At 44.0% G+C, this 27,857-nt stretch overlaps 2 protein-coding genes across 2 annotated transcripts in view; both read left to right on the top strand.

Annotated features, from left to right (window-relative positions):
- The first annotated feature begins 3,542 nt into the window (after positions 1-3,542).
- GARNL3 (GTPase activating Rap/RanGAP domain like 3) overlaps positions 3,543-27,857 on the top strand; it is a 209,217-nt gene continuing 184,902 nt past the window's right edge. Inside the window, exon 1 of the mRNA XM_050926719.1 lies at positions 3,543-3,589. The gene's annotated coding sequence lies outside the window, so the exon portion shown is untranslated. The remainder of the gene's footprint in view (positions 3,590-27,857) is intronic.
- LOC127036134 (beta-1,4-galactosyltransferase galt-1-like) lies at positions 13,682-15,992 on the top strand. Its single transcript, XM_050926731.1, has one exon. The coding sequence runs from the start codon at positions 13,858-13,860 to the stop codon at positions 15,235-15,237; it is 1,380 nt and encodes a 459-aa protein (XP_050782688.1). The 5' UTR covers positions 13,682-13,857; the 3' UTR covers positions 15,238-15,992.

Raw genomic sequence — 27,857 nt, 5'->3', positions numbered from 1 at the left:
GCAATGTTCTAATTTTGGGGTTTTCCTTTATAAAGTTCTAAAAGTTTAAAGTTATCCCTTGGTTTCCCTCTGCCTCTCCTGAAAGTTAGCATAGCCTAGCCTGCCCAGGTCACCCAACAAGACTTAACCAACATCTATAATATCTTCTATGTACTTCTTGGATACACATGCTGTTTGGATAAGGTTTGATCCTACCCCATCTGGTGCAGGATTCACTGGTATGCTCCAGCTACTTTTGGGCCACTCGGGTCAAAGTAACAAAGGACTAAGGTCATGGCTACACTTGCAGATGTAGTTTTTAGAGGCTTTGGAATTATTGATAAACTCAACATTAACAAGTCACCGGGACCAGATGGTATTCACCCAAGAGTTCTGAAAGAACTCAAATGTGAAGTTGCGGAACTATTAACTAAGGTTTGTAACCTGTCCTTTAAATCGGCTTCGGTACCCAATGACTGGAAGTTAGCTAATGTAACGCCAATATTTAAAAAGGGCTGTAGAGGTGATCCCAACAATTACAGACCGGTAAGTCTAACATCAGTACCAGGCAAATTAGTCGAAACAATAGTTAAAAATAAAATTGTCAGACACATAGAAAAACAAACTGTTGAGCAATAGTCAACGTAGTTTCTGTAAAGGGAAATCGTGTCTTACTAATCTATTAGAGTTCTTTGAAGGGGTCAACAAACATGTGGACAAGGGGGATGCAGTGGACATAGTGTACTTAGATTTCCAGAAAGCCTCTGACAAGGTACCTCACCAAAGGCTCTTACGTAAATTAAGCTGTCATGGGATAAAAGGGAAGGTCCTTTCATGGATTGAGAACTGGTTAAAAGACAGGGAACAAAGGGTAAGAATTAATGGTAAATTCTCAGAATGGAGAGGGGTAACTAGTGGTGTTCCCCAAGGGTCAGTCCTAGGACCAGTCCTATTCAATTTATTCATAAATGTTCTGGAGAAAGGGGTAAACAGTGAGGTGGCAAAGTTTGCAGATGATACTAAACTGCTCAAGATAGTTAAGACCAAAGCAGATTGTGAAGAACTTCAAAAAGATCTCACAAAACTAAGTGATTGGACAACAAAATGGCAAATGAAATTTAATGTGGATAAATGTAAAGTAATGCACATTGGAAAAAATAACCCCAACTATACATACAATATGATGGGGGCTAATTTAGCTACAACGAGTCAGGAAAAAAATCTTGGCGTCATCGTGGATAGTTCGATGAAGATGAAGATGCAGTGTGCAGAGGTGGTCAAAAAAGCAAACAGGATGTTAGGAATCATTAAAAAAGGGATAGAGAATAAGATGAGAATATATTATTACCCTCATATAAATCCATGGTATGCCCATATCTCGAATACTGCGTACAGATGTGGTCTCATCTCAAAAAAGATATTCTAGCACTAGAAAAAGTTCAGAAAAGGGCAACTAAAATGATTAGGGGGTTGGGGAGGGTCCCATAGGAGGGGAGATTAAAGAGGCTAGGACTCTTCAGCTTGGAAAAGAGGAGACTAAGGGGGGTATGATAGAGGTATATAAAATCATGAGTGATGTTGAGAAAGTGGATAAGGAAATGTTATTTACTTATTCCCATAATACAAGAACTAGGGGTTACCAAATGAAATTAATAGGCAGCAGGTTTAAAACAAATAAAAGGAAGTAGTTCTTCATGCTGCGCACAGTCAACTTGTGGAACTCCTTACCTGAGGAGGTTGTGAAGGCTGGGACTATAACAGTGTTTAAAAGAAAACTGGATAAATTCATGGTGGTTAAGTCCATAAATGGCAATTAGCCAGAATGGGTAAAGAATGGTGTCCTTAGCCTCTGTTCATCAAAGGATGGAGATGGATGGCAGGAGAGAGATCACTTGATCATTGCCTGTTCGGTTCACTCTCTCTGGGGCACCTGGCATTGGCCACTGTCGGTAGACAGATACTGGGCTAGATGGACTTTTGGTCTGACCCAATATGGCCACTCTTATGTACAGCGCTTTGGGTTAAACCAGCCATTGGAGAGTGCACTACAGAAAGCTCTCCAGCCTGTCCACAGTTACAGCTGCAGGCACTTTGGCGTTACCACACATGGGTCATTTGCAGCAGTGCATTATGGGCAGCTATCCCAGCATTCAAGTGGCTGCAACATGCTTCTCAAATGAGGGGAGTGGAGTGGAGCGTGTTGTTTGTATGTGGGGTGGGGGAGAGAGAGTGGGTTTTTGGAGTGCTGAGAGTGTCTATCTTGTAAGTTCAGATCCCCTAGCCCCCAGCCACTCACTCAGTAAATGTTTCCTTTGCCCCATTGCAGATAAGCAGCCACTGTCTGAAACAGAGCTCTGAAAAGCACTTCCGCATTCCTCAGCTGATTTCACAACAAAGAGAAGAGAGGCCACTTGACTTAAAAGCAACAAAGAATCCTGTGCCACCTTATAGACTAACAGACGTTTTGGAGCATGAGCTTTCGTGGGTGAATACTCACTTCATCAGATGCATGCCCACGAAAGCTCATGCTCCAAAACGTCTGTTAGTTTATAAGGTGCCACAGGATTCTTTGTTGCTTTTACAGATCCAGACTAATACGGCTACCCCTCTGATACTTGACGCTTGACTTAAGGGGATTATGGGACATTTCTGGAGTCATTCTGAATGTAACTCGTTGTTCACCCTGGCCCTGGGGTGTCTAGGCCAATATGCAATAGCCATTGCCCCCCTCATGGGAGGTGGAGTAACAGGAGCGCTCTAACCAGGGAGTCAGAGTGCTCTACGTGCCTTGCCAGTTTGGACGGGGAGTAAGGTAGAGCGCTCCAAGAGGCTTTATTGCAGTGTAAAGTGCCAGTGTATGCAAGGCCTTGCTGGTATGCTGGAGTCCTGAGCAAGGGGTGGGGCCTCAACCAGAAGGGGCGGGGTCTTTAAATTCCCAGGCCCTTTACATCGGCAGCCTGGGGAAGCCAGTCTGATATGCCACACCGGCTTACTTTCACCTCTGGGGCCACTCCAAAACCCCACTTTAGCTGACTGGACCAAGCTGATAATGGTTCAGGGGGAGCTAGAGTGCACCACTGAATCCAGCCTAAAAACCCATTCTACCCAAGGACTGACCGGCCACTCCTCATCCATGCCCCAACCTTCCCCTAGCTGCCTCAACCGCCACTCCACTGGCTCCCCATCCAACCCTCTCTCTAGGCCCCCGCATCCCCAGCCCAGCCTCTCCCTCCAGTGCCCGGCCCACCTGCGCGGACGAGCTCCTCGAAGCCCGGCTGGCGGCAGCTGCCTCTCGCTCCTCAGCCAGGCAGGGCAGAGCTGCTGGACAAGTCACCCTAGCAACAAAGCGGCCCCAGCCAGCGGAACTTCAACTCGGCCGCCAGGAGGTCCTGCCAGCGATTGGCTGCTTTCCGCACTCCCCCGCCTCCTGGGGAGCAGCAGCCAATCGGGACACGCTCTCCTGTGCCGCAGAAGCCGATGCTGTTCGCCCGAAAGGGGGCGCAGAGAGACGTGGCTGCGAATGAGCGGCAGTTCTGTTGCGCGCGCTCCCGCCCGCGGCGCTGCACCGGCCTGGGAGGTGCTCTGGCTGCAGGCCCTGGAAGGCACAGAGGTGAGGCGGGACGTTGGCGGCTGGGTCGCGGGGGCGCCAGAAGCGCCCTAATGACGTCGAGGGGGTTGGTAGCAGTTACTGTCGGGGGCCGGGTGAAAACTATGAGAGGGCCCTCGCGCACGTGCTCTTTGGCGCCAATCCGGTGCTTGGTTTGGGGGCTGGCTCCTGCGTGTTGTTGAGCCTCTGGGTTTGCGAGGCTGAGCCCTGTCAGACTGTTACATGCGGAGTGTGGGGCCTTGCTCAGTAAACCAGCTGGGGGGTCTTACTAGTGGTCTCTCCTGCCGTTTGGGGGCAGATTGTGGGGTCGGTGGTGTCCAGCCGGCGGGTTCCTTCTGTGTTCCCTGACTGACCTTTAGACCTGACTATAGCCACTGCACTCGCTGGTTAGTGTCTCCTCGTGGTGGGCAAGGGTCAGCAGGTTGTGCTGATTCCATTAGATCAGCTACCTCAGTACCCTGCCAGAGTGAAAGACCGTTGCCCTGGCTGTGGGCACTGGTAGGGGGCAGATGTTCATAACAGTGCCAGAGTGTAGCGTTGGAGAGACTGAAGACCTAAAAATATACTAGGTGAGGTGCTGCCCACGGCATTTTTAGTGAAGGGTTTGTGATGGGCTGGACCCCTGGGATGTCACCTGGTGTGCTGGGATGCCACTGAATGAGACTGTTCTGCCAGCCTGGGCACTCTTTTACCAGGTCTTGGTTCCCCAGCCAAGTACACAGGCAGGGCCACACACAGCTGCACAGAGAGACAGAGATCCGCTCTGGGTCTTGCCACAGCACCCAGCTGTCCACCCCACCCCTCTGGAGTACAAACCCCAAATTATATGAAATTTGCCTCTTCCCTCAAGGTGGAGGAGGGTATGCACAACTCTCCCTCCCCCTTAGAAATCATATAAACTATATTATAAACCAGAAATAAATTTATTACATATAATAGGTGTATTTTAAGTAGTTAAAGGTGTAGCAGACAGAACAAGGCAGATTACTAAGAAAATAAAATAGAGCATGCAAACTAAGTTTAATACACTAAAGAAACTGGTTACATGTAAGTTCTTACCGTAAATGTGGTTCTAGTAATCTTCACAAGCCAGATGCCCTTCCAGCCTGGGTCCAGTTCTTCCCCCCAAGTCAATGTTAGTTATTTCCAGCAGTCATCTTGCGTGGGGCAGCAGGGGAGAACTGAGGACCTGGATTACCTCACTTCCCACTCTGAAATAGGATTTGCATAAGGCGCAAGTCCTTTGTTTCCTAGTTTGACACACACACACACAGCTTCTCCTGGAAAAGTACAGAATTCAAGATGGGTTCCAGTATCAGGTGACATGGTCACATGCCTCTGTAGGGCCCCTTTAGCCATTCTTCACAGTCTGACCCACAGTTCACAGGAAGACTAAGCTCTTTTACAGTCCATTGTCTCTTGCTGATGGACCATCAACACTGTCCAGCTTTTTCATTGTTGTAACCGAAGTGTTAGTGGGGGACGTCACCCAAAGTAACACAGTTGAACTATAAATACATAGTCAGTATTCCTAAGTTCAGATACAGAAATGATACATGCACACAAATAGGATCATATTCAGTAAATTATAACCTTTCCAATGATACTTTACAAGAGTTATCTTGCATAAAGCATATCTTAGTTATGTCATATTCCTACCACAAGCATATTTTCATAAAGAATATGGAGTATAATGTCACAGGGTTGACTCTGAAATTCAGCCCCACTTCTAGGCTCCAGCTTGGTCAGGCTGTTGATCTTGAGGACATGCTGCAGTGCAAATTCTGTGACCCAGGCTTTCTCTAAGAGGATGAGAATGGCCATCTTAATGGTTTGGGTCATGGCAGTGGGTGAAGCTTCCACAGACCACTGCTTGGGGAGGCTAGCTCCTCCGTCTCCCTCTTCTGCCTGTGGCTTCGCCCGCACTCCACCCCTGCGCCGCCCAGACCCTGCCCCCTCCCCACTTTCTCCCACCTCTCTTCCCTCCCTGCTCGCCCCCCACCCCTTTTCTGGCAAGTTGCTCCAACGTTATTCGGTGGGAAGAGTAGTTGTCCCATAAAGTCCCAATCTCCTGTGACCAGAGGAATGTATACTGCATGAATGACACATAAAGGTTTTGGAATTGTAAAACAACACTTCTAAGCATTTTCCACCTGATGACCTCAAAGCACCAAACCAAAAACAATTAATTTAAACTCTTATGAGGCCCGCAAGTATTATTATCCCTGTTTTTTGGATGGAGAAACTAAAGGCATGGGTTAATTAAGTCCCCTATCCGCTGCCTTTTTAAATTAATAGAAAGGTTCCCCTTGAGATCAAGCCTTAAATGGCGGGTCCAATGTCAAACTGGAAGTTTGTGACAGGGAGCCATTAATAAAACCCCGTATCTTTACAGTTTTAGCTCTGATTTCAACACCAAGCCATGCTTTTTTGCTTAAATTTTACTTTCCTTTTCCATTATCTGGAAAACAAATGTACCTCTTTGACAGGACTCTTACTTGATTACTGAACAGGCTTCACACGTAGGATAGTTGTATTTGTAGTACGGTACAGTTTATAGAGGAATCTAACAGCTATGATTTCAATGTGATTCCTTGTTTCACACAGGAATGTGTGATATATGAGTTCTGTGACTTGTGTCCTGTTAGAGAGACAAGGTGGTTCCCTCCTGGACTATTATACCTGGCACCACCCATGCGTGAGGCAGTAATATCATTTATTGGACCAACTTCTGTTGGTGAGATAGGCAAGCTTTCAAAAACCCTCCCTCTTTTAAAAGTGACCTGCCCCTCCCTGCCGTCCTTTCTGGCAGGCACTTTAACTGAGTTGCTCCAGCATTAGTACAGCAGGAGAAGCCCATAGCTGGGCCAGCCAGTGAAAAACAGAACTACTTTTAAAACTGACGGGGCCCTTCCTCGTATCTGAATTGTTCTAGCATCCGCCCAGCAGCAGGAGGAGTCCCACAGCAGATGGGGGAACAAATGTGGGGGGCAAGGAAACCCACGCAGCAAACAGGGGAGCTGAGTGAGTGGGGAGAGGGGGATTGCAGTGAGTGGCAGGGGTCCAAACGCAAGCAAGGAGAGGAGGAACCCGGGCACCAGCAGCTGGTGGGGTTAGGGTTAGGGTTAGGAGGAGACTAAGGACTAGGAGAGGGAGGGAGCAAGGCGGAAACCCCACACCAAGCAAGCAAGGGGGAGTATGAGCACAGAGAGAGAGGGCTGGGGCCGGACAGGAGGAGGATGAGAAGGGGAGGCAAGGAGCAGGGGAGTGCCAGGCAGGGAGGGGGAGACTGGACGGGGTGAGGGGCCAAGCAGGGAGGGAGCTGAGCTGGGAGGAGAGGAGGATGGAACCTGCAAAGCATACAGCAGCAGCACAGCCTGCAGGGCTCTCCGGAGAGGGGGCTGAGTCTTGAGGCTGGTCTGCACTAGTGGGGGGGGAGATCGATCTAAGATACTTCAACTTCAGCTATGCTATTCATGTAGCTGAAGTTGTGTATCTTAGATCGATTTACCTTGGGTCCTTACAGTGCGGGATCAATGGCCGTGGTTCCGCCATTGACTCCGCTACCACCTCTCGCTCTGGTGGAGTTCCAGAGTCGATGGGGAGTGCGTTCGGGGATTGATTTATTGTGTCTAGATGAGACGTGATATATCGATCCCTGATAGATCAATTACTACTCGCCAATCTAGCGTATAGTGAAGACATAGAGATGGTGTGCAAAAGTCTGCAGCAGCTGTGGCTCGGAGAAAGAGTGTACATGACTGACTGAGCTTCTCCATGCAAGTTCCAGAGCAACTGAGGAAGCTATCCACTAGTCAGCTTTCCAAGTTCATTAGTAATGTCTATGGGGAGTCCAAGGAACCCAGGAAGCTGAATAGCAGATACATCCTTCCCAGCTGCCCTGGAACCTGCACGGACCATAATAAATTAAATCTTCCTGTGATGTGAAAGGCAAGGACAGCAAGAGATTGGGCCACCATGTCCCCAGCATTCCGCAGCATGTCTTACGGCACCTGTGTGGGAAGGCACTGCCTTCCTGTGCCTATTATACACGCTGCTCAAGGTTTGGGTAATGTTTTATGTTGGATATTTTAATGTGAGGGTTTGAATCATTATGGCATGTATTTATTGTATGTTGACATGAACCTAGAGCAAAGGACAGGTACATTTTAGCAAATTAGTATTATGAAGTCTAGGATACATCAGTTTGTAATGGTCCTACATAAATGTGACCTTTTAAAAAATGGTCTGAATCTGTTCTTCACTCCACCATCTAGGGCCAGGGAAAGTGCCCAGAACTGAAGCCTGTGAAAATGAAACTCCTTGTAACTGAAGGTGTAGAAAAAGTATGTGGCACTCCCTTCATTGTTTGTCTTCGCTCAGCTGTGCTTTCAATTGAAATCCCATATCTCCTTGTGAAATAAATGGAAGCATTAGGTACACCAAGATGACCCCAAGGGGGTAATGGAGTCTACAGTATCTCAATATACTCAGAATTCTGGGGTTTCTCAGGATTCCTAGGGTTCTCTGGGGGGTTTTAAGAAATTTTTCTGGGATTTTAGGGGGATTCTATGGAGATTTGAAGGGCTTGGGGGCATCAGGGGGACCTGGAGGAGCCAACACTGCTGAAACAAAGCCTGGCAAAGAACCAGGGGCTGGGTATTTATTGGTGGGGCTCCTGTTAAGGCTATGTTTAAATAATTTTTGAGAAAACAAAATGCTATTGATATAACAATATGTGGTCAATACATAATATGTTGCTTAATATTGTTAGTTCTGTTTTAAGGTGTGACCTACACATGTCAAGACAATCTAATGATGATGTCTGTGACACTTGCTGGGGTACCCAGGATTGTGAGGTACCTCACTACTACCTGCTGTTAGCATGAAACAATTTTGTTTGTGCCTGATGTTTGTCAGCTTCATGAAACAGCATCTGGCCTCACAAGCACTGCCTTTGAGTCCTCCACAGACCTTGCTCTATCTTGCTCTCTTTGTACAGGTAGCAACAGACACGCACAACCCTGAATCCTTGGAGCATTATCTGCATTGTCCAGCCCTTTATCCTTTGAACGCTCAAACTTACCAGGCCTGCTATTCCCAAGATACAGTACACACCAGTCTGTAACATTCAATTCAGAACCATCACTTTGCTTTATATCACAGCACTTATTTGTTTTCATTATAAATATGTCTAAGGTTATTATCAAAGAATAGAGATTCAAGTAATAGTGAGTAAGAATATTGGAAACAAATGGTTACATATAAAATAAAATCCTAACACACTTTCTAGAGACTAAACATAGTTAACAAGTTACTCTCTTGTCTAACCAAACTTGTCTCACTCAAAGTTCTCTCCAGCATTTTCAACCAAGCCTGATTGAGACCCCTTTTTCATGAAGCAAAATCAGTGTCCTTTTACTTCTTCAGTGAAGAGTGTCAAAGTAACTCCTCTGTCTCCCTAAATACACTCAAGCAAACCTTTGAGATATATCTCCAGGTAAAGCCCCTCCTCCTTGCTTTTTTTTTTCTTCCTGTTAGGGCTTGTCTACACTTAAAATGCTATAGTAGTGCTATAGTAGCACAGCTGCTCTGCTGTAGTACTTCAGTGTAGACCAGGAATCAGCAACCTTTGGCACACGGTCTGCCAGGGTAAGCACCCTGGTGGGACGGGACGGTTTGTTTACCTGCCGTGTCTGCAAATTTGGCCGATCATGGCTCCCTCTGGCTGTGGGAAGCGCTGCAGGTGTAGACACTACCTATACCATGGGAGGGTGTAGGTAATTCACCTCCTTGAGAGGAGGTGACTAGGTTGGCTGAATTCTTCCATTGACCTAGTACTGTCTGCATGGGGACTTAAATTGGCTTAATAACCCCACTCGGTGTGGATTTTTCACATCCTTAACCAACTGACCTAATTTTCTAGTGTAGGCTAGGTCTTTGGATATATCTGCACTGGCAGAGTTACAGCGTTTGGAGTTACAGTGTATGCCCAGGGATCATATCCAGCCTTCTTCTTTGGAATATAATGCAGAGGGTACTGTACACCTCTATCCCATCCCGTTTTCCCACCCCTCGATCCTGAGGATCAGCTAGTCTGTGGTGTGAAGGAGGCGCAGGGGGGGTGTGCTCAGGGGAGGGCCGGGTGAATAAAAATCAGATTTTTTTTATTTAAATAGGTTTTTTCCCCTCAAAGCATTTGATCAAAAAAATCCGATCTAAAGATCATTTTAATTAAAATACATTATAGCTCAAAGATATCTCATCATGGAATAGGGATTATAAATTCTAATTCTATAGTATGAGACAGTATATTCATATAATGTTTAAGAAAAGTTTTGTAAATGAGTTCCAATAGTTCATGGATTAGGGACCCAATTTTATGAGGTTCCGGGGGCTTCAGTATTGCTTATTTAGGTTAATCTTTCTATCTATCCAGTGGGACTCAGTGCTCAGTCTAGAAGATATCATCAGAGATACTTAGTTCTGCAGTTCTCAAACTGTGGATTTGTGTCTCCAGAGATAACATGCTTGTTAATGCAAAAATGTTTTAAAATAAATAAATAAATATAGAGGTGAGAAATAACAGACCTCCACAAATTTGCAGAGGGACAATAGGGTTAACACAGAGTTAATCCCTTACCTCTCTCTAAAAGTGCAAAGTTTCAATGAGTTCAATGAATCAAAGATTGTTGGGGGCGGAATAGATCTGGACAAGGAGAAGAAGTCTGGAGTAAGTGTGAGAAGGTAGGGCCAGGCAGTAGAAACAAAAGTGAAACTGTTTGAGCAACATATTCCAGAAGTCTTGAGGTCTTTCTGAATGTAGCCTTCATTGATTTGAGATCTACCATACCATTCTCTCCCTAGAAGGGAAAACCTGTAATGGCAGCCAGCTATAAAAGAGACCCAGTTTGGGAATATTTTAATACTGGATACATGATTAAATAGAGGCTTCCACCCTGGGAGAGGAGGCTGAACTCGGTGGGAAGAGGTGAGGTGGGGTGGAGTAGGGGCAGGAAGAGTTGGAGTGGGGTGTTGGGGTGGAGGGGTGGAGTAGGAGTGGGGCTTGGGGTTGAGCACCCTTGGGGATAGTTGGAAGCTGGGACCTGTGGTCTTTGGTGAACTAGAATGTTCATATCACACTCAGGAGATTCTTTTAACCCATCTGCATACCTTTGCTAGTTAGCATGCAGAGGTTCTTGGGTCACAATGTCTTATTGTACATGACGCAAAATATCTATCAATCAAATTCTTTATTTAAAAAAAAAAACTAACAAAGAAAACACATCCCTCAAACCCAGATTCCATCTCAACCACCTTTTATTACTTATTTGTATAGTGATAACAGTAGTAGCTGTAGTTACAGACTAGAACTCCATTGTGACAAGCACTGTACATACATATAACAAAAAGATGATCTCTGCCCTTAAAAATTTACAATCCAACAATACGATAAGAGAGAACAGGTGGTTATAGAAAACCAGATAAAGGGAGCACAGGGGAATGATAAGACAATAACAACACTATTCTTAGGTCTCTAGATATAGCATATAATTATGTTGCCACTTGTTTTAATTTGCTTGTCTTTATTGTCCTCAGCTGATTGTACGCGTTACTTACTTCACCCTGCCACCAGCATTCCTTCTCCTATTCCTTGTCTCTACCTTTTCCCCCAGCCACCAACCGCACATCTCCTTCCAGCCTCCCCTGGAACGGTATCCTTTTTCCCGTTTTCTCTGCCTCTTCCCCCAACCCCCATCTACATTTAGAAATTTAATTGTGCCATCAAGATACAAACATAACCTAGCTAAGTAATTGATTTAACTCTTACATTTCCTCTCTCTCGTAACCTCCTTTATCTCTTATTCTCACTCATTGTCTTATCAATAATTAGATAGTAAAATCTTTAGAGCAGGAAATTAAATCTCTTATTTTCTGTAGCACACTTCTAGGCACTGTTATAAATGATAGCAACAGTGAATGTGAACATAAACATGTTTAGATGTAAATGTGCCCAAACCATTTTTATATCATGGCTATAAGACCTAAGAAGACTAATTTGCAGTCCTCCTTCTTATCAAGGAGTGGTTAAAAATCCCTAGTTCCCTTTCAGATACAATACCTTGTATACAGCAGCAGCATAAAAATATGGAGTCATTTTCACGTACACTGTAACCATATTTCAGACTTTTCCTTCGGCCAGTTTTCTCTTCAGTCACTGATCTCACGCTTGCATCTTCTCTTCAGATTGGCTAATTTTCCTGCAGTAGACTCTTAATTACGGATCTTTGAGCATGGTGTTAGGAGAGCAAGGATGTGATTCATTAATCCTTTAATTAATCTATGCTTATCTCACCCAATTTCCTTGAAAAGGGAATTAATCAATAAAGTAATTGGCCATTTCTTACAGGCAGATTTCCATGAACAGCAATGCCTCTTCTGCAACAGGAAGAACTTCAGGCTCAGTAATATTTAGAGAAGCTCATTAGAGACAAGTCAGGTGATCAACTGCCTACTGTCCAAAAGAGCCAAATGGATGAGGTCCTCTCAAACAAGTCAGAATCAAAATAATTTTTGGACATAAGGTTAGTAGACTTGGTTAATCTGAAGAAATTAGAATCTAAGATTCAGAGTAAAAGATTTTTGTAAATTTTTGATTTTACAAAGAGCTCTTCTTCGGGTCTGGGAAATGTACTCTGAGGATATGTCCCCGCTACAATTACAAACCTGTGGCTGGTCCATGCCAGCTGACAAGTTTGCAATGCTCGGGCTAAGGGGCTATTTAACTGCTGTGTAGATGCTCAGGCTCTAAAATAAACTACTCTAGATTAGGGATGTAAATATCGTTAAAAAAGTTAACCAGTGTGACAGGGTCAGGCCAGATAGCTACAGGAGAGTGTTAGAAGGCAGATTGTTAGTCCCTGTTTAAGTAGATCCCTTTTCCCTGGTGAGCTTAGGATAAAGAAGGTATTGGAAGGAGGCCATGGGGAAGTAGCCCAGGGAGTTGTAGCTGTTGCGCAGCTGTACCAGTAGGCACTCTAGACAGCTGCAGTCCACAGGCCCTGGGCTGGAACTTGGAGTAGAGGGCAGGCCCAAGTTCCCCCCAAACCTCCCAACTCCTGATCAGATACAGGAGGAATTGGCCTGGATTGTGGCCCCTACCAGAGGGGAAGGTCTCTGGGCTGTTTCCTGACCCACGTGGTGAATCTCTGAGGCAAGCAAATCCGCCAATAAGTGCAGGACTCACCAAGGTAGAGGCGGAACTTTGTCACACCAGTTAAAATTATATTGTTTAATCGGTCAACCGATTAAAGGGAGGGGGCTGGGGCTGGGGCTGCTCTGGCCATCAGGACTGGGGCTGTTCCTGGGGCCAGCTGCCACGGCCAGGGGCTGCTGCTCCGGCCAGTGCAGCCCAAGGCTGTGGCTGGGGTTGGCCGTCCACCAAGTCCCACGGGCTGGGGCTGCTCCGGCCTGCCCGGGGTTGGGGGTTAAGTGTTAGCCTGGGTTAACCAGTAAGGCTAATGCTTACCGGTTAACCGTTTACTATATTACATCCCTACTCTAGATAACTTAAGAAAATACCTAACTTGTGAGGAAACTTGTAACTCATATTTAGTAAGAGATTTTTTTGTTTTTTTAACATAGCACTTACTCTAGAGGGTTTCTGTTAAAAAACATCTGGGAAGGAGGAAGGAAAACTCACTTGACAGTGGTTCTCTCCTTTTCTAATCTATTTTTTGTGGTCTCCTTTCTAATATTCAAGTTAGAATAAATACAAATGTTCACCCTGTATCAGGGAGCAAAACCACCAAAAGCCACAGAACAACTGCAGGTAGAATTTACAATATTATTCATTTAAGACTGATTTCAAATGTTTAATGTGAAATGTCTGTATTAGAGGAGTGGGTACCTTTATTTCCTGGTCAATTAACAAGTGCAGAGTTTAGGGAAAAAATAGAAAAATTCCACACAAAGCATGTCCAAGAGAGGGGATGAGGATTGAAGGTGGAAGTGGAGGATGGAAAACATAACTAATCAGTAATTGGTATCTAACTCAGAGGGGGAACAACTTCCAAAAAAAAATAAATACCAAGAATGATTATGCTATGTAGGTGCAGGAGTAGATTAGCTTTCAGTTTAAATATTTCCTGCTTTTAACTGGTAAAGTAATTACCGATATCTACTTTTACGTCCTACTTTTAACTGGTAATGTTCATTCTAACTTTAACCCATTTCTCTCATAGACACTTACCTAGAACTTAAATGCAGAAATGTCTTGCTATGGAAGAATCTTTTTTTTTGTGATGGTCCTTTTCGTACTGATTCTGTATTCCCTCTTGTACTATTGGGTAACACAAAACTCTCTCTCATCAAAGTCGACAGGGCTGATTGACCTCTGTCAAGGTGAGATTGCCAGGGATACAATCACAGCATTACAATATAATAAAACATTTATAATAGCACCATACTTTGACAAAAGACAAATAAACCTCACTCGTGTCATTGGGATTGTACACCATAATGAAGTAAGAGATCTTTATTGCTGGTTTTGTTGTCAATCTGATGGCAAGGTATCTGTGGAAAGGGCAGCAATAGATGTTCATTCAGATCTATTTGGATTCCCTTATGGTACAGCAGATTTACTTTGTGTGGAGCCCCAAAACTGTGATCCAAACTATGTGTCAATTCATTGGTCCCCTAAAGGAAATATTGTCCAGCTACCAAGGTTTGAAATAAAAAACCGTGAAGACAAGACCCTTTCTGTTGAATTCACTGTGTGCATCTCTACCATGTTTGGAAATTACAACAATGTCTTACAATTCATACAGAGCATTGAGATGTATAAAATTCTTGGGGCACAGAAAGTTGTTATCTATAAGAACAGCTGCAGCCAATTGATGGAGAAAGCCTTAGAATTTTATATTGCAGAAGGAACTGTTGAGATAATTCCCTGGCCAATTACTTCATACTTTAACGTTTCTTCTTACTGGCATTTTTCTATGGATACCAAAGACGTTGGCTACTATGGACAAATTACTGCTCTAAATGATTGTGTTTACCGCAACATGTACAGGAGCAAGTTTGTGCTTCTTAATGATATTGATGAAATTATTCTCCCCATTAAACACCTGAACTGGAAAACAATGATGAGCAGCCTTCAGGAGCAAAATCCAGGGACTGGCATTTTCCTCTTTGAGAACCACATCTTCCCTAAAACTGTGTATTCTTCGAATGAGGCATTCAACATTTCATCCTGGAGCGCTGTACCAGGGGTCAACATACTCCAGCATATTTATAAAGAGCCTGATAGACCATGGGCCTTCAGTCCTAGGAAAATGATAGTTGATCCAAAGAAAGTGATTCAGACTTCCGTCCACTCTGTTCTAAAGGCCTATGGAAGCAGCCTAGAAGTTTCCAGGGACATTGCAATTACTTATCATTGCAGAGACCCTCTCCAAGGAAACATACCTAAAAAATTTCTCACTAAGGATCCAACCCTCTGGAGATATAACTTGTCTTTGATTAAGAATGTTAACAAAGTGCTAAAAAAGCAGTACTTCAAATGGACCATGAAAAAAATATTGCAGATATTCTCAGAAGCCATTGGAAACACCTTTAAAGGGACAGTTATAGACATTTCTACTTTATAAATCCTAAGGCCCTCATTTGTAAGTGGGCAAACCAGTTTAGTCATAATTTTGCAGCATTGAAAATGAGACCTGGAAAAGCAATCCTACTCATGGTAAAATCTACTGTAAATTAAAAGCATAAGTGAGCCATAAAGAGATGTGATGCAAGTATGTTAAGAATTGTGGTATGATATTGTTAAATGTCTCTCTCTCTTTCTTTCTTGCTTTAATCCTATCTAAAGAAGCTGAAAATACATTGTACATAATCTCAGCACTTTCCTTATGTTTATGGAATCATAACTTGGTTATGTTATTTATTTAGGGATCAGAGTATTGCTCTACTTCTAGAAATAGGAGGACAAGGTAAAACTCCAAACGTACCTTCCCTAGCTTAGCAGTTAAGAGCTCCTCAGCTTTAAAGGTGGTGGTCTTTAAATAAATGTGTTAAATATTTGGTTTTAATATTTTCTTTCTTTAGGCATTGTAATCTGTTATTAGGAAATTATTGAATTAGAACATAACAAAGAAAGTAATATAGCAAAATGACCATTTTGCTTTGTGTTGTTTCTAATCCATGCGTTACTCCAGTGAGTTTGACTGCATAGGTTAATGTAAATTCAGTCTATGAACTTTACAACTAATTTTATCATTCCTTGTTCAAAAAGGAGCATAGAAAGAGGTGGTTTTATTTAGTGTTGTAAGTTTCCCCTTATGCCAGCAGCCATATGATCTCTGAATTGCTAGCTTTGCCAGCTGATATTTCACAATGTCTCACATTTTCATACAGTCATTGTTTTTGTAAGCAACATGGTGTTTATAAAAATTAAGAATAAAGTTAACAGTCTGTGAATCTAATACAACCACAGTTCTCATTTAAACAGGTGTTGCGGGTATAATCTCACATAATAGCATCAGTGCAAATCCAGTTAACATTAACAGGAGAATTAGCCATGGGCAAAACAAAACCATTTTCAAAAAACCACCTTCACCTGGACCTCCCTGCAGAATTCCATTACTGTTGTACCCAGAATCTGCCAACAAGCCTCTGTGCATCCAGATCCCCCCTCATAGCTGGATCCCCCACTGAGCTGCCCGCACCCAGATTGCCCCACACAGAAGTATCAGAAGGGTAGCCGTGTTAGTCTGGATCTGTAAAAGCAGCAAAGAATCCTGTGGCACCTTATAGACTAACAGACGTTTTGGAGCATGAGCTTTCATGGGTGAATACCCACTTCTTCAGATGCATGCAGGGAGGTCCAGGTGAAGGTGGTTTTTTGAAAATGGTTTTGTCTATAAGGTGCCACAGGATTCTTTGCCTCCCACACAGAACTATCTCAACCCTTACTGGATCCCCCCACTCTAAGGTCCTCCACACTTGGATCTTGCCTTGCTGAGCCTGCCTGCCCACACTTGGTGCACTTGGCATAGAGGGGCAAACCCTAGGGTGTTTCTGGGACAGGCCCAGTCCTTATGCTGTTATCCCATGCTGGTTTTGATCACAGCTCTCTTGTCCCCATTGAGAAGTGCCTGTCTTATCTTTAGAGTCATCAATCTGCCCTCCTCTGATATTTCAATAGGGGCGTGTTTCAGCCTCCTGGGACCCTTGCATCTGTCTCCGTTTCCTCCTTCATACATCTGGTTCAGCAATGGCTTTCACACTTCTCTTAACATACATTTCGTATTCACACACAAAACAGAATTAATTTACACAGAACATTTTGAACAGGAACATCAAATTGCAATGCAAAATAAAACAATTATGGCATTCTTTTTCTTATTTTAAAATGCTAAACCTACAATAAATTGGTGACCCTCAAAGGTCTGTTACTGCCTTGAAATCAGTCCAGAAACAGATTCTGGCTGATGTATCTTTATCCATTGGCCCATTAGGCCATTCCTTTCTGTTATTCAAAAAGGGTGGCTGGTAGGATATGATCAGATCATACACCAATACATTTAATACATGCTACATTATTATTCTTTATCCTTCATTCTAAATTATATAAAATACAAACATAAAATCCTCCTACTACAAGGGTTGGTGCAACCTCACCACTGAGTCTGTGTCCCGGGGGGGGCTGCAAAGTGATCTTCAACAGCTGTCCAGCAAGTGGCCTGTACTCTCCAATGCCATGCTGGAGCCTCCACATTTATTTGGCAAATAAAATTTTGCAGAATTTTTGTCGTATTTTAAAGTAGATTGTGTGAATTTTTAATTTTTTGTCACAGAATGCCCTCAGGTTTATTGTTTATTCACAATTGAACAGAGTCAACAGAAGAAACTGAGGGAGCCCCATATTAGAATGTCTCATAACCCAGTGGCTAAGGCACTCACTTGAGAGGTGACAAATCCCTTCTCCCTCTCAGGGAGAGAGTTGAACTAGGTGTCTCCCACATCGCAGGTGAGTATCCTAACCACTGGGCTTAAGTCATGAGGGAGGTGGTCTTGCTCTCCGCACAAAGTTCTGTGTATCCTTGCCTGTAGGGGCCCAATCTGGTAGGCATGCTCAGAACTCCTTCAGGCAAGTTAGGTAGAGGAATGCTTTTATCTTTCTCCATTTGTAAATCAGTTTGGGGCTTAGGCATCTGGATGCCTGTCATGTGGCTGTGATGCTTTGCCAGCCAGCACAGAGCTAGAAACATAGTTGCCTCGGGAACTTTTATTGCAAGCACTTAGGTGCCAAGCAAGTTTAGGCATCTGCAGAGTTCGGTGGCATCTGAGTAAAGAACATAAGAACGGCCCTACTGGGTCAGACCAAAGGTCCATCTAACTCAGTATCCTGTCTTCCGACACTGTCCAGTGCCAGGTGCCCCAGAAGGAATGAACAGAACAGGTAATCATCAAGTGATCCATTCCCTGTCGCTCACTCCTAGCTTCTGGCAAACAGAGGCGAGGGACACCATCCCTGTCCATCCTAGCTAATAGCCATTGATGGACCTTATCCTCCATGAATTTATCTAGTTCTTTTTTGAACCCTGTTATGGTCTTGGCTTTCACAACATCCTCTGGCAAGGAGTTCCACAGGTGACTGTGCATTGTGTGAAGAAATACTTCCTTTTATTTGTTTTAAACCTAATGCCTATTAATTTCATTTGGTAACCCCTAGTTGTTGTGTTATGAGAAGTAGTAAACAACACTTCCTTATCTACTTTCTCTACACCAGTCATGATTTTATAGACCTCAATCATATCTCCCCTTAGCCGTCTCTTTTCCAAGCTGAAAAGTCCTAGTCTTATTAATCTCTCCTAATACAGAAGCCGTTCTATACCCCTAATCATTTTTGTTGCCCTTTTCCGAACCTTTTCCAGTAGGTGAGCTGTGAATCCCAATGGAGTGTGCTTCTTGGATTTAGGCACCTGAAGTGCCAGTTAGGCACCTAAGTCCTTTTGTGAATCTAGCCCTCTGTTTTCACTAGTTTATAGACTGTAATAGTATTTTTGTTGCTACTCAATCAAAAAATGTCTCTGGCATTTTCATCTAAATCTACAGAAAACTATCACTATGTTGACCAGTTTGTTTCCATTAACTTTTTAGGATATACAAAAAATTTCATGGAAATAGTACCAAATAAATTCAACATTTATGCACAAAAGTTTATAAATAACTAATTCACATGTAAAGCATAAAATTCTCATCAGAATCAGCAGGACAAACATAACAATTTGTATTGTCAGGTCAAATATTTAAGTTACAGAAATATTCTGTAGGGTTTACCCTGGCTGAAGTGTAGCTATGTAATGCAAGTCTTGCAATGTGAATCCCTGATTTCAGTAACTAAAGTTATTTTTCTGCCTCACTTTCAAGAGCATTTCCTTTTTAAAGCCATTTTAGAAATCCTCCCTGAGTGTTCCACACAACCTGGTACTCCAGTGCCTCTTGTCTGGTGTGTAAATAGCTGGCTCCAAAGATCACATGCATGTTACCAATATTCCACACACTGTACATTAGGACTTATCAGCTATTGCTTGGAAGTATCCCTGTATTGATTCATCTTGTTCCTGGGAGGTGAAGTTCTTAAAGCTCATCTCGCTGAGAGCTGCACTAAGTTTAAATAACATTGTAAATTTATAATGATAAAGGGCTTATCTACATGGTCCTGCAGTACTGGGATGGAGGGGATGAGTTGCAGCATGCGGTAAAGTGCTGTTCTGTAACTGCCTCATGTAGACTCTGCTAGTGTTAACTAAAAGATCCCTAGTTTACACTAATGGTGTCCTGTTTGAAACAGGCCTATGTAAAAGAAAACTAGGTACCTTTTAGTTCATGCTAGCAGGATCTAAATGGACAAAACCTGATTTTACACAATTCAGATATAACAATATACTAGAGCATTGGTTCAATGCACATGCAAAGGAAAGAGCAACTCCTACTAATTGATTGTTACCACTTTTGTGCAGCCGCCTAGGTTTCTTTGGAAGTTTACTGTCCAGGCCTGATCCGACTTAATTCTAGACCCAGGGGTAGGCAACCTATGGCATGTGTGCCGAAGGCGGCACGCACGCTGATTTTCAGTGGCACTCACACTGCCCAGGTCCTGGCCACTGGTCCGGGGGGCTCTGCATTTTATTTAATTTTAAATGAAGCTTCTTTAAATATTTAAAAAAACATATTTACTTGATATACAACAATAGTTTAGTTATATATTATAGACTTAGAGAAAGACCTTCTAAAAATGTTAAAATTTATCACTGGCATGCAAAACCTTAAATCAGCATCTGACGAAGTGGGTATTCACCCACGAAAGCTCATGCTACAATACGTCCGTTAGTCTATAAGGTACCACAGGACTCTTAGTCTGGATTTGTAAAAGCAGCAAACATGGCTACCCCTCTGATACTTAAATCAGAGTGAACAAATGAAGACTCGGCACCCCACTTCTGAAAGGTTACCGACACCTGTTCTAGACCTAGTGAAATCAGTCACCCCAAGGCATGGATATAGGGTGAAAAGCTATTTGTTAGAAATCTGTTTGCTCTGTGAAAGGTCTTCATAGATTTTGAAGTTTATTTCAAATAACGAGGTTTGTCAGAATAAAAGGAAACTAACAGAAAACACAACGATTTAATTTCCTTTGAGACTGGACAAACATTTATTGACTACGCTTGCCAGGATGGTACCCTGCACCTGACAGAACTGTTAGAAGAACACTAACCCAGGCATGGGCAGCGAGTTCTATGGACCCGTGGTGCATGGGCACCAGGAATATTCCTGGCCTGGGGCCTGGCTCCAGCCATGTCTGAGGTCAGGTCTCTCCCTCGGCCCTGCCTTCTGCCCCTCGGTGCTCCTCCCCACCCCTGCGTGTCTCACAGGGGATTTAAAACAGCCCAGGGGCACCCCACTCACCACCGGCAGCGCAGCGGAGCTGAGCAGCTTCCTGCCTGCTTGCTCCACATGGCTGCCGGCCCCTCCCTGCAGCCCCTGGACGGGATGGGTCTGTGTCCCGCCTCAAGTGCCCCTGTGGCCAGTAGGAAGCTGCAGTGGCAGTGCTTGGGGGTAGTGGCACACGGAGGCACAGCCCGTACTGCCTAGGAGTCCCAGGTAAGTGCTGCGCCCCCCACACCCTCCAAGAGCATGCACCCCCTCTCCATCTCATACACCCCCTCCCATACCCAAACTACCTCCCAGAGCCTGCTAGTGGGGCCCAGCCGTGCCCCCCTCCCGCCCCTCCTGCCCAGGCTGCAGCCTGGCACCCCCCTGGGGGCTTCTGCAGGCTACAGTGGATGTATGCGGGCGCCAGCTCCCATGCGCCCCCTGGCTCCCCCCTCACCTAGGGTTACTATATTTCAATCCAAAAGAGGGGAGAGCCCAGCCTTAGCCCTGCCCCAACCACTCCCTCCCACTTCCCACCCCAGCTGCCCCCGTCAGAACCCCCAAGCCCCCCTTCCCCGTTCCTTGTCCCCTGACTGCCCCTTCCTGGGACCCCTACCTAAGCCTCCCTGCTCCTTGTCCCCTGACTGCCCCCTCCTGGGCCCCCCCAACTGCCCCCCTAGGACGCTACCCCCTACCTGTCCCCTGACTGCCCCAACTCTTATTCACACCCCCGCCCCCAGACAGACCCCCAGGACTCCTACACCATCCAACCACTCCACGCCCCCGACAGGACCCCCAGAACTCCTGACCCATCCAACTCTCCCCCTGCTCCTTGACTGCCCCCCCATAACTCCCTCTACTATGCCCATGCCGGTCAGACTCTGGCTCCATGTGGAGGCAAAACACACTGCCGGGCTGCTGCGCACACAGCCCCTCCCCTGCAGAGTGCTGAGGCAGCGGGAGGGGGGAGCTGTGGGAAGGGCGGTGGCGGTGGCTCACACTTCCAGGAGCCGCAGAACCCGAGTGAGGTGAGGAGGGAGTCGGAGGGGGCGCCTGCTGCCAGTCTGGAGTCCCAGCCGCCGGCCCTGCTCAGCCTCCTGCCAGCCTGGGGTTCTGTTCACCCAGCTGGCAGTGGGTTGAGCGGGGCCGGCGGTCAGGACCCCGGCTGGCAGCCATGTGCCACCTTTGGCATGCATGCCATAGGTTGCCGACCCCTGCTCTAGACTGTAGAGGTCCCAGTTTTCTCCTAACTGATCCTCCTCTGTTCATCTCAAATTAGCCCAGTCCGTCAGTTTAACATAAAATGCATCAGTGCAGAGATGAAGGCCAAGGAGAACACTCAGTGAACATACCAGATAAGGATAAATACATTTTGAGTTATCTGAAGCATGAGGGACCTTATAACCCTCTTCGATGATATATAAAGCTGTGACACAGACTCATATCACTCCCATTAATTCTCCACTGAAACAAATGGACTGAAATCTGAGAACCATGGAAAAGTGTGTGAAAAATGGGCAGTTTTACGCTGACAGATGTTGGAGACCCCTTGCATTAGTACTTCCTGCACCTCACACAAGTGATTGGAAGGAGTAGTTAGAGAGCTTGACATTTCAGGTCCTCTCTAAGATCCTGATTCAAAGACTCACAGAGCACCATGGCATATAACTCACAGGACAGGCAAAAATATTTTTGCATGCCCTACTCCTGCGGACTTTCTGCTCCAGGTTGATCTTCAGGCACAAGTTATTGTGGCCTGATAGAAGCTGTAATTTGTACCACCTACTACTGGCCCTGGTGGGCTGTTATTGAAGCCAGGGATCAGGAAGGTACAGAAATGTGTGGTCATGCCCCATTTTTTTTGGTTGTGCTTGCTATTCTGGCTGCAGGGAGTGGTCAGATGCATCTGGTTTAGGACATCTTTGCACTGTCGAGGTCGAACAATGCTGCCCTAAGGTCTGTTATGGCAAAGGAGTAAATTTTCTGAGATTGAATAGCACTAGAGATAAAGAATATGCAACGTGTGGGAGCACATGGTGCTCTGAGGAAACTAGAGAAAATGCATTTGTTTTTTGTGTTCACCTTAAATGTGGTTGATGCAGCAGGATGATGAAGAATTGAGAGAGCAGCCAACATAAGACAGGGAATTGAATGACTGACGATTCAAATCATGGATGAAAATTCATGCAATACTGGGCTTGGGAGCCCCCCTCCCGCCCCGCAATTGCGGGGCATTCTCCAGATCAGTGGTTTCAACCTATTTACCATTGTGGGCTGCAGTTCTCTATGTTATGTGGGCTGCATTCACATAATGCATAAATGTCACATGGCCACAGCTGTATGATGATTAAGCCGCAAGCAGCCTGCGGACTGTGGGTTGAGAACTGCTGTTCCAGATGGAGGGACAATTTAACAGGGCACTGGCAGCCCAGGGGAAAGAATGGAAGAAGATACAGGCTGCACCAGGAAGCGAGGTTGACACCTGGGGCATGGGCAGAGCGACTACGGCATTAGTAATATTGCTTCAGAAGCATTGATCCGGATCTCCCCACCTTCAGAGATGGGAACCCACAAGAGGTCCTAAAGAGCAGGATGTTACACCTACAACCCTAGGCAGACTAAACTGCTACTACTAAGACTATGACTGTGCCCCAAAGTGAGGAGCTCCAGCCCAATAGGAAGCAACCCAGGCAGGAGTGTAACTTGGGGTGGACCAGTAGCTGGTCTGGATACCGCAACCCCTCTTTAGGGCCCTGCATCAGGATCCAGTGGAGTAGGAGGGTCCAGGTCCCCCTTCCTTGCTTACCCCTCCCCTCTGTCACAACAGAGCCCCAAGGGGAAAAGAAGGGACACACAGGAGAAGCTGAGACCCACCATACGAGCTGGCAGGGTTTCCCCTCCAGAATGGAGAGACTGAAAACAACTGGCCTATTATAAACAAGTTAATGACAAACTGAGTATGAAGGACTGAAGCTGAATTAAGATGTTAAGTTATTGTTTTTGTTCTTTAAAATGTTGTTTATGGTTAAGCTCTGATCTTTCAGTTGAGATTGTTACTTTTTGCTAAAAGTAACAAACAAAGGGAATCAGAGTAATTTTGGAAGGAATAACCAAAAAAACCCTTGGTCGTTCAGGAGTTGGTCTTGGGATATTAACTTTCACTTCTAGGCTGCCTATTTGATTCCAGCCCAGCTTGGTAGGGACAGAATCTTCCTGGCTGCCATCTGTCCAGTGGTTCCCTTTGAGAAACTAGTTGATAAACTCAAACCGGTTGTGAACGAATTTACCTCTGTAGTCACACCCTACACACTATTGTAATAATTTTCTACATAATATGCCTTGTAAGGTATCATTTGAAAACCAATAACTTACTGGTCAGTAATATCATGGTGAAATGTGTGTAGCAACATTATATGTAAAGTTAAGAATGTAAACTGAAATTATGACTGAAATGTGTTTACAAGTCTGGGCAGGAAGTAAACCTGTTTCTCAAAGACAAAGGACAAGCTGATGTCTCTGCCCAGGTGTCATCAAAGTCAACTGGCAATCACCAGTCAAGTGGCCATTCTTCGGCAAAAGAGGGGTTCAGGAACAGATCGAGCTGCATTTATGCAGACAGCATAAAACCTCTTTCACCACAACTCTCCATGTCCTCACGGTGGGAAGGAACTCTATTTAGGGGTAATCCATGGGAAAATGCATTTCAAGGGACTATAATAGCGGGGAGCAAAAACACCTCAAATATTCTCTTTCTGTCCTTCTGTCTCACCTAAGAAGACAAAGGAACCAAGCCTTTGACTTTGGGGCAGGGGAAGGAGGAATCCTGACCTGAGAAGTTGGTCAGCAATGTTACTGGGAATATGTGGCAAGGATTTTACCTTGAACCAAGCCTAGTTTATTATGTTTTAGCAGCGTAGAAACCTGTGGCACCTTATAGACTAACAGACGTTTTGGAGCATGAACTTTCCTGGGTAAATACCCACTTCGTCAGATACATGTAGTGGAAATTTCCAGGGGCAGGTATATATATGCAAGCAAACTAGAGATAATGAGGTTAGTTCAATCAGGGAGGATGAGGCCCTGTTCTAGCAGTTGAAGTGTGAAAACCAAGGGAGGAGAAACTGGTTTTGTAGTTGGCAAGCCATTCACAGTCTTTGTTTAATCCTGAGCTGATGGTGTCAAATTTGCAGATGAACTGAAGCTCAGCAGTTTCTCTTTGACGTCTGGTCCTGAAGTTTTTTTGCTGCAGGATGGCCACCTTAAGGTCTGCTATAGTGTGGCCAGGGAGGTTGAAGTGTTCTCCTACAGGTTTTTGTATATTGCCGTTCCTAATATCTGATTTGTGTCCAAATTAAGTTTAAAAAAAATGTAATAAGAAAAGCCAAAGAGGAGTTTGAAGAACAGCTAGCCAAAAACTCGAAAAGTAATAATAAAATGTTTTTTAAGTACATCAGAAGCAGGAAGCCTGCTAAACAACCAGTGGGGCCCCTGGACGATGAAGATAAAAAGGGAGCACCGAAAGGTGATAAAGTCATTGCAGAGAAACTAAATGAATTCTTTGCTTCAGTCTTCATGGCTGAGGATGTTAGGGAGATTCCAAAACCTGAGCCGTCCTTTACAGATACCACTGAGGGAAAAATTTTCAGCACCGGTGCACATGGTGAGCACACGCACCTTACATGGGATGGGCGTGAGTAACATCTCAAAGAACACCAGTTATGGAAAAGGTAACTGTCTTTTCTTTAACCGTTAGTCCACAGTATCAAACACATTCATCAGGGTGGTGATGATGAGGGCTTGCTATCCCAAGGGAGAGTAAAAAAATAATAAGAAAGGGGGGAAATGGTCAAAAGAAAAAAGGGTGGAGATCTCAGTTACATGAGGAAACTCAGGCCTAAACCCTTGTCAGATGGCATTAAAATAGCAACTTGTAATGTATGCTTCATTCCAAGTGCTTGGTGGAGGTGGTTGTGCTCTGTTTTTGGAGCGGTACAATTTGGATTACAGTGTATATCCAGGAAACAAGACTTTGTTTTAGGTGAAATGTTTTGGGAATTAAAAGGGATTGGAAGGAGGCCCAATACTTACCCCAGAGTTGAGATAAAACATTTTTTAAGTATACACTATTGATGTAGAGGATGTTTAAAATTTCAGCCTAGAAGGGGCTTTATTCCTGCTATTTGGGTAAGACATATTGTGTCACTATGCCCTGTAGCATCAGAAGCTGAGGAAAAATCGTTTAATATAATATTTTCTCTTCTTATTGACAGCTTGTAAATAGTTTTTCCAGAGCGATTGTAATTGTTTAGTTGCAGTGACTGAGTGAAACAACCAAAAGGTTTAGTGCTGAATAAACTTACTTATGGGTGGTATGTGATGTTACAGGATGCTGCTTAGGCTCAGCTGAAAATCTAATTTCATATCTCAAGTAGCACAAAACAATGTTAATGTAATATTAGGGTTGTACAGTTAAGCACTTAACATTATAATTTCATAAATGTTAAGTTTATGATGTAGATCACATAACTAAATGCTTTACCATAATGCAGACTTGCCAGGAGGCACAGTTAAAGTTATGCACTCAACTAGAACTGTTACATTTCCTAATTTTGTAATGTTACATTGTTCAATCCTAATGCTGTGTTAGCATACTTATTTAAATTAAATTTCCTAGTACTTTTAGGGAAAATAAATGTTTCAGAAGTAGCATTTTGATATTTGTTTGTTTGTTGCTCTAGCTCTGTCTAAAAATGTGTGGCTTGAACTGTTTTAATAAAAGAAGAAATTATTCTCACTCTTCAAAATTCCAAAATACTTGTAGTAATCTTGTTGCACCGCCCTCCCCCCAAACAAAAACAAAAACAACCTGTACAGAGATCACCCATAGAAAATTATAGCTGAAAACTTCAATAATTGGGAAAGTTTGTGTGTGATATGGATTGATAACAGAACTGATCTGAAATCTGGACTATAATGGTATTTGCTAGATTGACAGGTGAATACTGTAATACATCCCAGCTATATTTTAAACTCAATTCACTGTCTGCAAATGCTCAATAGTTGAGGAATTCCTTCTGCACTAAAGTTTATTTTTAAGTCCAGGACTTTTGTTGAGAGCTTATAAAACACAGGGTCTCAAAGTCCAGGACTGCAGGCCATCTGTGGCCCGAGAACCTCCCCACTGCAGCCCACAGAGGGGAGACGCATGTAGCTACTCTGCTGGCAATGTCTACTGCAGGTGCTGCCCCCAACAGCTCTCACTGGCGAGGGGAGAGGGACAGAGATACCATCACTAGTCGCTGGGCAGAGTCAGCCATGGAGGCAGCATCATTTTTTTTCCACAATGAATATAAACAAGTCAAAATACCAAACACAACTATCTGATACACACCTTGCAGCAATCCTGAAGGTTTCAACTTTTCAGTCACTGAGGCCAAACATCAACAAACTGACAGAACTGAAGCTTGCCAGGTGTCTGGCAAAGAATTATATAAAGTTGTATGACAGTTTTTATTATTTCTAAGAAATTCAAAATAAAAAATACAATATAAACATTTTCTTTTCTGAACACCATCTTCAGTGACATTATTGTCCCACTGGGAGGATTTGAGGACTGATACCGTGGCTAAGGTAAATTAAGTTTGAGACACCGATGGGTTTTCAAATAATATTTACAATACTTCAGTGGTGAGAATTTTGGTATTGGAGGCCTGCAGAATTGGGCCACTTGTTAATTTTCTTATCATTCAGACAAAAAACAGCCACAAAACAAAACAAATTCAAACCCTTACTTGAATTATTATTGTGCCCCTAAAAGGGTAGGAACAGATATAAACCAACAATAATGTAATCCAGAGAGATAATCAGATCCTATTTTTAAAAAGTCAAATAAACAAAAAATAGGTATGTTTGATTATTACATTACAGTTTATCCCTTTTGTCAATTCCCTGCAAATTATTTTAATTTCTGGTCTTTTTCAAGTCTTTTTTCTTTTCTTCTGGTGCTTACTAATTTTTTGCTTCTGTTTTGATACTTTCTTTTCTTTTTAATTCTTTGGTAAGTATTGCTTATTGGGTTTTTTGCTCTGTTTTTCATCTTTTTCCACATTTTTCAAGACAGTCTTATGTTTTTGTATTTATAATATGTATGTATGTGTTGGGAATTTTTTTCTTTTTTGGGGGAGAGTGGGAGGGGGAACTTTGGCTCAGAACCAGCATTAGCTTCTAACAGAGCTGAGGCAGCTTGTTATTTGTGTGTCTGCCAGCCTAGTTCTGCAGTAGATATGCTGCATCCTGCACCATCCAACACAGAATAAGGAATATCTATCAT

The sequence above is a fragment of the Gopherus flavomarginatus genome, chromosome 17 (genome assembly GCF_025201925.1).
Source record: "Gopherus flavomarginatus isolate rGopFla2 chromosome 17, rGopFla2.mat.asm, whole genome shotgun sequence".
Taxonomy (NCBI): Eukaryota; Metazoa; Chordata; order Testudines; family Testudinidae; genus Gopherus; species Gopherus flavomarginatus.
This window is presented reverse-complemented; position numbering and strand designations above follow the sequence as displayed.

Coding starts and splice junctions, on each gene's coding strand:
- LOC127036134 (XM_050926731.1), top strand. CDS start 13,858: ATGTCTTGCTATGGAAGAATCTTTTTTTTTGTGATGGTCCTTTTCGTA.